General features: G+C 43.2%; 1 protein-coding gene across 2 annotated transcripts in view; it reads left to right on the top strand.

The window, feature by feature from the left end:
- Positions 1-12537, top strand: part of pax5 (paired box 5) — a 48796-nt gene that overhangs the window by 15298 nt on the left and 20961 nt on the right. For both annotated transcript variants that reach the window (XM_069665347.1, XM_069665348.1), the window contains exons 3-5: positions 1898-2095; positions 2718-2782; positions 5967-6092. In XM_069665347.1, the coding sequence (XP_069521448.1) occupies positions 1898-2095; positions 2718-2782; positions 5967-6092 (389 nt within the window). The remainder of the gene's footprint in view (positions 1-1897; positions 2096-2717; positions 2783-5966; positions 6093-12537) is intronic.

Here is a 12537-nt window from a genome sequence, read left to right as displayed (position 1 = left end):
AGGCAGAGAGAGAGAGCAGCAGGTTTAAGACTGACTGACAGCTTGCATCCACACACAGCATCCCCCCTTTTCTGCAAGCTGCGGAGCACATTTGCTGTCCTCCCACCCCCTGCACCCCCATGCCCCTTCTGCATGCAAATACATTCATGAAATAGCCATGGTGGACATGAAACGCCTGAATCTGTGACTGTGTGTGTGTTTGCACTAGTGTGTGTGTGTGTGTGTGTGTGTGTGTGTGTGGATCAGTGCCAGCCTCTTCTTACCTCTGCATGTGTCACAATGTGAAAGAAAAACAACAGACAGCACTACAGTCACACGTCATAGATATATTTCAGGCATCACAAACATTGACCTGCTGATGGGACTGCATCATACAATGATGATAATGATACTTTGATGTAAGTGGTTGTTTTCTCTGTATCATAATGTGACGCAGTGCCTGCAGAGAACCAGGTGTTCTTTACTCTTTTTCCCCCCGATGACGACACTCTGAGGTCGCGTATGTACAAATATAACAGGCTGAATTAAGGATTTGAAAAAAACTTTATCAAAATAAAAGTTGCAGACAAAATAACGGCTGATGAAAACAGACTGAAAATGCCAAACGGAGCTTACAGCCGAGAAAAATACCAACTGACTCAGTGAAAAAATATACTGAAAGAGGTTATATAAATGATATGACTTTGAAGGTAACCGCCTTATTGGACTAAATCAGACTCATATGTCCTACTCGACATGATAATGGCTGCAGATTTACAGCCCTGTATAGTTTTTCTTCGCTTTGACGTGACAAAGCCATAACAGCCAACAATAATTTATTTAATCTTTATGGGCAAGTGAGTATTCTTTTTCTTTTCCAAGATTTTTTGGGGTTTTTTATGCCTTTAATTTAGGGAGAGGACAGTGGAAAGTGGCAGAAATGGGGGAAGAGAGAGTAGGGGGTGACACGCGGCAAAGCGCGGAGGGCGGGAGTTGAACCCTGGGCCGCCACATCGAGGACTATAGCCTCAGTGTATGGTCAACGATTTAACCGCTTAGCTAAACCAGCGCCGGTAAGTGAGTATTTTTATAAGAAAGACTTTTAATCTTTATAAGCTACAGAAGAGAGCAGGATAATCTTATATGAAGATCAGGTGTGACTGGGGAGGAAAAGGGACAGACCAGTGGGAGGCGAGGTTGCAGCGTGAAGGTCATTCTTCCTCTGGAGCACCGAGAGGAAAAAAGATTTGAGAGAGACGAACCAAATGGCCAGTAAAACAACAGATTTGATTTTGTCCGACGCCAGTCCTTTGGAGCCAAGTTTGAAGCTGCAGAGTCATCAGTGGTAGAAGAGTCTGATGATTGAAGGCACTAGTTACCACAAGAAGCCTGAATTGTGTGAGCGTAAAGCTCCAGAGGGCAAACAGGGCACTGTGAGCTCTTTAAGATATGATTGTTCCTGAGCATTGAGGGCTTTGTAGATGAAGGGAAAGATGCATCTAGAAATGCGTCCTTTTTTATCAATACAAGTGCCACGGCATTTTGGACACACTGGAGAGTCTTTAGATGCTTATTAAGTTAGCCTTTCAGTAAGGAATTGCAGTGGTCCAGTCTAGAAGTAAAACAATTGGGGACTACTTTTTCGGCATCTTTTGGAACACATTTGCTATGTTACCTGCATTACATGCTTTTTTTATCTATATGTCTTTTCATCACAATTTAAAGCTCAAAATGTAAATGTCAGCATAACATGGTGCATTTAAGCTCATTTAAAAGACCCTATAAGACTGGAAATACAATTAAGACACTTTGAGATTTCTCCTTCCCACAGCTTTTATTCAACACTTCTGTGACACTAAAACCACCACGTGTTTCCCTCTTAGACCAACGCAGGCATCTTCTCTGCTCTGAATCACAGGTACTATGAAACGGGCAGTATCCGCCCCGGGGTAATCGGGGGATCCAAACCAAAGGTTGCTACTCCCAAAGTGGTCGACAAGATCGCCGATTACAAACGCCAAAACCCCACCATGTTTGCCTGGGAGATCCGGGACCGGCTCCTCGCCGAGAGAGTGTGTGACAACGACAGCGTCCCCAGTGTCAGCTCCATCAACAGGTACTACGGTCTGTGTGATCTGTGTGTGTGTGTTTCACTATCCACTTAGGTAGGTAGAGCACAGGGCAATATAATACTTTGTGTGTGTGTGTGTGTGTGTGTGTGTGCGCGCAAAGAGAATGGTAAAGAGGCCCCAGTCTCCATATGTATGAAGTGGCTGCAGCTCAGTGGTTCAACGCGATGGTACAATGACAACCCTTTCCCCTGAGCATAGAGCCAGAGAAAGGGAGGGATGGTGAAATAAGAGAGAGAAAGAGGGAGCAAAAGAGGCAGACAAAAGGGAAGGAAGGTGTGCGAGAGTAAGGAAAGCAACAGACACAAAAGGAAAAGAAAGAAAGGGAAAGGAAAGGAAATGAGAGGACAGGGGAGGAGAGGAAAAGGGGACGAAAGGAAAAGAAAGAGGAAGAAAAGGCTTGCATGAGCAGCCAAGCAGGAAGTGTGAGGCCCCTCTGCCATGTCAGCCTGCCTCAGCCACTTCACACACACAGACACATACAAACACACACTCAAGCACACAGTTTTGCTCCCACGATGGTCATGTTCTCTCTGTCACTCAGAATCCTCTCACGCACACACAAACGACCGCTTCACACACACTAATATCTCCTCTCTCCTCCTGCAGGATCATTCGGACAAAGGTTCAGCAGCCGCCCGGCCAAACGGGCTCAGTGTCGGCTCACAACTTAGGTAGGTCGCCGCTTTTAAAAATCCTGTTTCCAACTGTCAAAGCACTTTTACAGCAGAGACGGGGTTTTTTGTGCAAGTCTCTCAGGAGCGAAGCCTGCGTGCCGAATGTGGAACAACGAAACGTATCATTGTGGACCTTAACTTACAGTGAAAACACACATTTCTCGAATGTTTGAATCAGGGTCCAAAAGTTGATTGAATGTATGTTTTTAGTGCATGTCCTGGTTAATTAGAACTTATAGATGTTTAACCAGAGTGTTACTTCGAGGGCGCAGCAGACGCCTGACAAAAACACAACATTCATCAAAGGCAGGATGCTGCAATTAGCACAACCAACTCCAATGAGATGATTTGTGCATTCATGGATGATTCAGACATATGCAAACATTATTGCACCAGAGCATAAATGTGTTTTATAAAATAATGAGGTGCATTAAAGATTATCAACAATGATGATATTGTTAAAGCTCACAATATCCAAGCATATCCCAGTGATCATAATTCTCAAAAACCTCATTCATGCCACAATAATACTACAGTAATAATAATATATGCAATTTTCTTTAACAATTCCACAATAAACAGAGATCTTAAACACAACTCATCAACACGTTTGCTGTAAGAAGTGTCTGCTAATGGAGATCATCATTTATGTCGACAAAGTCTAACCTACACAGAGACTGGATTGAGTTACAGAGAGGGCAACTGCGTCAGGAGCTACCAAGGCCCATAATTATCATGTGTCAGATACACTTGTTCTGCAATAAGAGGTATAAGACACTGGCTCTGTGCTAAATGTACATGGTGCCTGTTCCTGAATGAGTTTTGGTCAACAAAGCAGTTAGAAAAGTGAGTATTACAGATCAGGCAACAAAATCAGTGCATAATAATGTTCTTTCTTAGATTCTGACTTTTAAACTTTTCTAATGAATTATCAAAGAAAAACTCCCACTTGATTCCCGTCCTTCAGATTAACGACGTTCTCCTGTCCGCGTGTCCTTTTTAATCATGATTCAAACTGAAGGAATCTAACTATTACAGCCGTGACTGAAACATTATTTCCTTTCCTTCGATGAATATCTCAGAGTACAAATAAATACGAGAGCCTATCTCTCCTCTCTCTCTCCCTCTCTCTCTCTCGCCCGTCGCTCTGCCCTGCAGTGGATTGTGTCTCGGTGTCTCTCATATCTTCATAATCGCACATTGTCTATTAATCTAAATTAATTTCACACACACTGCTCCCTGACTCCTGCCTTTTACACACATTTAGCACGCACTCACAAAACGCACACACATACACACCTAGATGCATTGAGACGCACACACACACACACACACACACTGCACGCTCGCAGATTACACAGATAAATGGGTCCCACTCCCAGGCGGAAAATTGAACATTTGGATTTGCAGAATAAAAGCGTTACGTCGTGATAAAAAAAAGAGTGAAAAGAAAGAGAAAGGAAAATCAGATAATTGAAGTGCTAAATCAAGTGATGGGAAAAGGAGGGATATGCATTCATTATACTCTCCCCGTCGTTAGAGAAGGAGTAACAGCAGGAAGGGACCCTGATCGCCGGGTTTATCTTCTTTTTTTTGTTTTTTTATTCCCCTTTCGGTCTTGTCTTTCTGTGTTTGGGGGTCTGCTGGGAGAGAGGATTAGGATGTCTGTCTCCCCACCTTTCTGTCCCTCCTGGGATACCATACTGTCACTCAACCCTCACGTCCGCTTACAGGGGCACAGATAAGGGACCAAGGAATGAGTGACTGTATGTTTCGGTGTGTGCGTGTGTGTCAGGAGGTTGCGAGAATGTGTGTGTGTCAGTGAAGCGGTGACAAGTATGTCGCTGTGTCGCCCAGCGAGGAACTTGTCTCCTCCAGGGGGGAGATTAGAGGGAGAGACATGAGGAGCAAAACACAGGCAGGCTCGTGTCCTTTGTGGGGGTTATTTTTTCCAAGCTGCGGGTTTGGTTTATGTGGACGAGGAAAGTTTCACGTTAAAGTGAATCTATGTCGAGTTTAAGGACAGAAAAACAGGATTCAGATCCTAATTTTAAATGTGTCAAAAATAGCTGCATTAAGACATGTGAGTGTCGCACTTCAAGTAGAAAGAACAATAAATCTTAGTTATCAATTTTGGATTCTCTCAGCAGGGTTTTCTTTCATATTTAGGGATTTTTTAATCAGCCTACATTATAGTATGTAGATGGGATGCATGTGACTCAATGTAGGAAATGCAGAAACATGTAGCACAACTCATTTTGTGAGGGTGATACACATAAGATTTCCACAGTGGCGTTTTACTGACGTCATTACTGGTGGTTTAAGTCGTAGCTTATTATAATTTATGCTAACATTAAGCTTAGATATTTGTGTTAAAGCTGCTGTGAGGAGTTTTTCACTAGTCATGAAACAGACTGAAATTAATTCTGATGACTCTCTATGAGCTACAAAAGCAAACCAGACCATCAGCGACAAGATTGATTATTTCTATGTAGTTATATTTTATGTTGCCGGGGGGTAGGTGTCAGACGAAGCAATTAACTGCATGCTGCCTTTGTTCACATTTTCTTGAGCAAAAATTTAAAGCAAGTGATACAAATGAGAGTTAAAGAAAGCAGGATGACATGTTTGTTAAAAAACACCACTTAAGCATGTACAGGACAAAATCAGCAAAGAGTTGAGAGGTACGGCTTTGTCCACAGGGGGCGCCAAAATCAACACAAACCGAGAGTTCCTCACAGGAGCTTTAATGTACAATTTTATTAGCATGTTTAACATCATATAATGAAACCATTCTTTAAGATGCTTTTAAGTTGACAGAAGAGCCATTGAGCACCTGTGAGCGACCTTTTCAGCTACATATGAGCCCTAACGCAGGTGCTGTGCAGCAGTAGTTGCCAAGTGTGTTTCCACACATGACTTCCTTGAAACCCTCCTAACCAGGCGGATCCACTTTATGGAGGCTGCAGTCTGTTTTTGAGAAATATGCTCACTCTCATAATTGATTATGTGAGCATTTGCTCTTTTGAATACTAAATTTATATTGAGATAAATATCAGAGGTTTCATTCATATTTCAGAGGCTTTAAGTGTAATCACCCCGTGTCTCTGAGATTTTTCCCTCAAAGGTGGGCCACTGACCAAAGGTAAACATGTGTGCTGTTATGTCGTTCTCTCTGCAGCGACATCCGTGGCGGCCACACAAGTGTCAGCAGTGACCAGCGACTCAGCCGGCTCGTCGTACTCCATCAGCGGCATTCTGGGAATCAGCTCAGCTGCTGACGTGGGGAAGAGGAAGAGGGACGACGGTGAGCTAAAGAATATGTGGTTATGTGTGTGTGTGTGTGCGTGCTAAAGTGTGTTTGTTTACCTGCTTCAGTGTACTATTTAGTGTTAATAGCATTTCTCAAGTTTACATGTAAACACAACAAGCACAAACACATTATATGATGACGGACAGCCCGAGGACCCCCCTCCTCACCCCAGATGGAAAGAACTTAGCACAGGAGGATCGATGACAGATGTGTGTAAAGGTGTGTGCGCGTGTGTGTGCGTGCAATATGGGAGTTCTAAACCAAACATCTTCATCCAGGAAGCCGTATTTGTTTACTAACAGAGCTTCACTGGAGAGCTACCTGAGAAGACAGTTTATGCATGCACTATTGATCATACGGGCTGTCATACCGGATCAATGCTGCATGCATGTTAATAGAGGTGTGTGCGCATTTGGGGGTTCTCACTTACTGAACTGTATGTATATGTTTGTGTATGTGTGAGTTAAATGTGTGCATGTCTGTGAGTGTGTGTGTGTGTGTGTGTGTGTGTGTGGCGGTGTCAGTGGCATTAAAAAGCCATCACACAGACAGTCTCCTGCGGTAAATGAGACAGGACCAGATGTCGGAGCGAGGGGGGGTGACAGAACGCCACTGGGGGCTAGTTCTCGCTCTCTCTATACTACACAAGCACACACAAAAGAACACACACACACACACACACACACACATACAGATACAGTATGGGGTTCTTTTCTAAATGCTAGAACATTCCAGCAGGTACCAGAATAAATCCCAGGTGCTCTCTGAGCGCACAAATTTGGATGGAAACTTGGCTACCATCGGTGCCCTACCTCCCCAACCTGCTTATTGATCTTTTACAAATAGAACATATAGACAATACAGTAACATGTGATCAATAAAATTGTGACCAAAAGGTATAAGTTGAAGGCAATATAGAAATAATACAGGAATAGAAATGCAGAAAGTAATGACAGCTCTGTTTCTTTTAGGCGCTCTTGTTGCAGGGCTCTTGTGTTGTGCCTGCTGGCTTACAGGAAGTGGAGCCATTTCAAGTCAATATGTATCAGGGCTCTACTTTTCGCATGAAGCTGTTCTTTATTGAAAGGAATAATATGAGTAATGTATAATTACCCGAATGAATCCCACATGTGTGCTCTGACGTGTGTGAAAGACTGTGCGGCTGAAACAGAGGCTCTGTAATCTAATTAGCAGCATTATTGTTTCACTTTGTTCTCTATGTGCATGACGTGCTCCACCGTTTGCTACACGTGTGCCCTGTCTGATGTTTTTACTACGGCTCGGCCTCGTATTTCACAACTCATATCAAAAACATTGTATCACTTCACGTTTCACTGAAGCGTCCGGAAAGCTGGGTTTGGAGCGTTGTGTCGCTCAGCGTCACGTTTTATCTGCGGTGTTTCTGTGGCGGAGGTCTGCGCGGTCGGCTCTGTGGTCTAATTAACAGCATTGCTAATCACAGCTTCCATTAGAGCAGCCCCCGCTGGATAATGACACACACACACAGCGAGGGGCGACAGGGGGAACAGCATGCGCTGACATGGACGGACAAACACATACACAATAATGCAAGCTTCTCTCACATACACACACACAAGCTCACACCCATATGGTTGTCTGTAGGAACATTTGCACACAGAAGGAGGAAGACGTAAACACACACAAGTCCCACACATACACACGGCTAACAATCACACCGCCTGCTCTTGCTGACTTTATGGTTATATCTATTATCTGGCACATATTTTACTGTAACGATACGGTGACACTGAACCTCTGTGCTTTTATGTTTCATGCACATAGGACAAGGTTCAAATCTCCACTTTCTAATTTAAAAAGTATAAATTAGCCTGATAACAAGGTGTTTTAAATGCAGTTTAATCACCCAGCTTCTTGATTATTTTGGGGCATTCAATTTTAAACTAATGGACTGACATGTCTCAGCAATAAGCCTCTTGTTAGTCCATTAAATGAAAAGAAAATTCATAGCAGCAATTGAGATGTGCTGATTTTTCTCATTTGATGAAGCGGGATGGCTTCAGCTGCTAGTAGGGGTGCGACAAAATATCGATACGGCAATATATCGTCCTGACTTGTGCAATACAATTATCAATAGGCTGGTGCCTAATGTCGATATCTTAATTGACAAATATGTGGAACTCTAAACAGATTTCCCTGTGATTTTGACTCGCAGCGTCACTACTTCATGACTCCTCACGGTGGCGCTTATGACATGAATGTGGGTAAAGTAAACGGAAATGAATTGGCGGAAGAAGAAGTTGACAGCAGGATAATAGAAGAAGAAGACAGCGGGACAGCAGTGAAAAGAAGTTGAGAGATGCACCGGCCACTTTCAAATACAAAGTCCAAAATGCATGTTAACAGTTGTTCTATAGTTAAAACACGTACATTGTTTCATCTTAGTATGCGTCAAATTCTGTGATTACATTAATGCTGCACTTTACCTATATAGTGGCATTTTTTCTTCAGTTAATCAGATATCAAGATGTATCATTATATGATTGTGTTGCAATGTATCAATTATGGCAGAATCGCTGTATCGTGGGCATATCGTGTATCATACCGTATCGCGAGTTTCCCTGCGATTCCACCCCTAGCTGCTATTAATACTGTCAAAAATGGCTGAATCCCATTTAGCTTTTCCTGTTTCGTGACCCTTACTTAATGCATAGTGGTTGGCTTGAATGGCTTCCTTGTACACTTAAATGGAGCTGCACTCTCGTTAATGTTATTAGTTCCACCTGTGCATTACCAGTGTTTATTGCAAGGATAAGTCAGAGTCTCTTTTATTATTTAGAAACTGGGCTGAAGTTGAGTGCAGGAGAAGTGCACCTGTTCCATCTTACATATTGAAAAATGAATGAATGAATAAGATGTTTCATTTTGTTCTGAAGCTTTGGATACAGTATGAAAATGAGATGAAATATAAATATATGTAAAATATTTACATGAACATGTGTGCAGGACACCTTTTATCTCTGCTGTAACTTAAAGAATAGAAATGGCAGCTGTGCATCTGATGGGAACACAGGAAGTGTGTGTGTGTGTGTGTGTGTGTGTGTGCTGGCAGCAGGAGTGTGTGTGGGGGTAAGCCCTGTGGTGACCTGTGCCCCCGGAGAAAGAGAGGGGAAGTGGGGGGTGAGCGGGGGCAGAATGTAGATGAATGGGAGTGAATGGAAGAACTTGACTTGTGGGGCCAAAAGGGGACTATTGTATCTTAACCTATTCTCCTACACATTGAGACTGTGTATGCTTGTGTGTGTGTGTGTTTGTGTGTGTGTGTGTGTGTGTGTGTGTATCCTACATGGATATGGAGTTAAGGACAGGTGGGTTAAGGTAGCGCATGCTTCTGTCCATGAGTGAAAAGTATATTTGGTACATTTGTAAGGAAATCATATAGTAGTAATCGTAGTGGAGTTTTAGAAAGAAATTTAGGAATAAATGTTTTCAATGGCATTTACCCAGAATGCCGAGGTGTGACCCCTCACCCCGTTGTGCATCCACTGTGACATGCAGCAGCTTAGCAGATAAAAGACGCTGGGGAGTGAGCAATAGATGGAGGACAGCGGAGAAGAGGGAGGCGAGCTCCGCCCTTCACCCTGAGTTCCTCTCTGTGCTTCCCGCTCCCCCCCAAAAAAACTTTGATCTCTGGAGTTTACATGGGGCACACACACACACACACACACACACACACACGCTGGCTGGGGCTGTGAGGTCAGACTTACGACCCTTGTCCCTATCAGTATGATAATCTATGTCAAGTGCAAAATGATGCACAGTGGTGGTGTCCTACCCCCTGCAGACACACACACACACGGCCGCACACACAAACAGGTGCCAACCCATCTACCTCTCAAAGGAATTTGGATTTATTAATTCAACTGTTCCTGGGTTGTCGAATAAATGGCAACGACAGGCCGAGTCGGTGCAAGACTGGGATGGAGAGAGAGACAGAGAGTGAGGGAGAGAGAGAGAGAGAGAGAAGGCGGAAGAGAGAGAAAAAGGCAGAAAGGAGAGAACAATAAGGGCTCATTGTTTGTTTTGTTCTGCTCTGAAAAAGAGGGAAGAGAAGCGCTTCCCTTCTGAGACTGACTCACAGAGATAGAGGCAGCTGTGAGCGTGTGTGTGTGTGTGTGAGTGTGTGTGTGTGTGTGTGTGTCCAACAGTGAATAGGATTTAACCCGTCACGGCAATGAGTTTCTTTACCCATCCATGGATACAATGAGACCAGCCGGATATCAAGCTACCCACCCACACCCACACAGACACACACACACACACACACACACACACACACACAGACACACACACATCTACGCACACTCATTCAGATAAATGGACAATATTGATTATCATAAATAAAAGCTTTGTTCTTACTGCTCGATTACAGCAGGGCTCTGTTGTCTCCTTCTTTCTCCCTCTTTCTTTGGTCCTTTGTGGATCCTCCATCGTGACAGGTTAGGTCAGTCTTTCAGTGTGTATCTGTGTGTGTTTGTGTATGTGTGTGTGTGTGTGACAGAGAGAAAGCAAAAAGCAATAAGCTGGCTGAAATGGTGCCATCAGAGCTACATGATTGATCAATTGAATTCCATCATGGGGACTGGCCGGTGGGATTAAATGGGTCGCAGTGGGTTACCAGGCTAAAGCATCATACCGGCTTTATCTCCCCCCTGATTGGTCTGTCACCAGAGACCTGGACCATACACCCACTCTGCTCCCAGCATCTGTATATGAGTGTGTGTGTGTGTGTGTGGGACTATAGTAGAGAAAGAGAGATTATGATCAAGCAGTGTGTTTGTGAGAGTAGGTGAAAGAGGTTTTGTGTACTGAAAAGGTAAAGCGAGGTTTTGTGAGTTTTTCAGAGGCAGGTAGATACCGTCTCCTGATCTGAGCTACTAGAAGACTGAAAATCCTTTGTTGTGCAGGTGTTTTACTTATAGATTATCATGACAAGATTTCACATTTTACACACAGACATCAACTACAAACGGTGACCTGTCAAACCAGGATAAAACAGTTTGCAAGCAGTTTTAGTTCAGCAGTGGAGCTGTAGATTATTAGCTGGTTAGATATGCTGATCTGTGGTGACACAGCAACATCACTGGAATGAGTCAGGTGGGCAACACACATACGCAGACAGACAATAATACAGTTCATAAACACCCGGAAGAGAAAATTAATGCTAATGATAAACTATATACCCAATTATATGTAAAGACTTTATAGACCATGTCCTTTATTCTGCAATTGCGGTATCATCACAAACATTGAAGCGGTGCTCACCTTCAGTTTTACCTCCAAGTACAGCGGTTAAGCTAATCTGGCTAACTGTTAGCTCGTTTATATCCTGTCTAAATGCCTCACTGCTTAACCATATCACCAAACAAGAATGTCAATCTCAGATAATCTTGCAAAACCCAAGATTAAGTTGTGGTTGGATTGTGGATTCAACAGATAAACTGCGGCTAGATTTGGTTAAAGTGGAACGTTTACATACCAAGTCTTGGGAAATACTAGTACATATGTTGTGTGAAGTCTTTTATTGCTAAAGAACGGATGTCAGTCTTGAGTCGGTATCAATTGATGCTAAAAGGCTCCAAGTTTGTAGTCATATTTTATTCAGGCTAGCGGCTCAATGCTGCTATTTTTGTGCTAGTAGCTAGCTGCTAGCACTAATCTTTGACCAAGCTGTCAGGTGTTATGACTTTTTAGAGGTAGAAAAGGTAGTGCTAGACTTCTGTGTAACAATACAGTAGGGTGTGACTAGGCAGCACCCTATTAGAAAAAAAAAACAAATAATACAACTGCATTTTGGGAAATGTAGTTGTATTATTTGATAAGCGAGAAGAATCAGTGGAATAAGAAAGATGATATCTCTGGTTCTGCTGCAGTTTTGATACTTTTTTTTGCTGTCAATTGTGAGTCTGAGAATATTAGCACTAATGTTAACTCTGTTTGCTCGCTCTAGTTTGTTTTCAGTCGTTCTTTGTTTTTTCTTTAGGATCACAGTCTTGCACAAATGGATCTGTATTTTCAGTCCAAATCATAAAAATATTTGAAGTCCCTTCCCCATCTCCACCTGCCTGTCACATCACTCCCCCTGCTGCAGGACACACACTCACTTACACACACTTCACACACACACACACACACTCACACACACCAAACACACAGTGACCCCCAGGACTAAAATAGGCTCTCAGGAGCGGTTCGGAGCGATGAATTGGCTCTATAGCGGGGGATTTTCACCCTCATCCCCTTTTTCTCTTTATCTTTCTCTCTCGTTCTCTCTTTCTAATCATTTGTGGGCCGCGACTCTTCAGAGTTCTTATAATTGTCTCGTTCAGTCCCTCAGCCTTGCAATAACTGCAGGATACGAGAGCTCAAAGTCTAATACTGATACCACAGCCATATATAT

Source organism: Semicossyphus pulcher, unplaced genomic scaffold, assembly GCF_022749685.1.
Source record: "Semicossyphus pulcher isolate SPU_LCO1_2020_fin unplaced genomic scaffold, fSemPul1.0.p SCAF_17, whole genome shotgun sequence".
NCBI lineage: Eukaryota > Metazoa > Chordata > Actinopteri > Labriformes > Labridae > Semicossyphus > Semicossyphus pulcher.
This window is presented reverse-complemented; position numbering and strand designations above follow the sequence as displayed.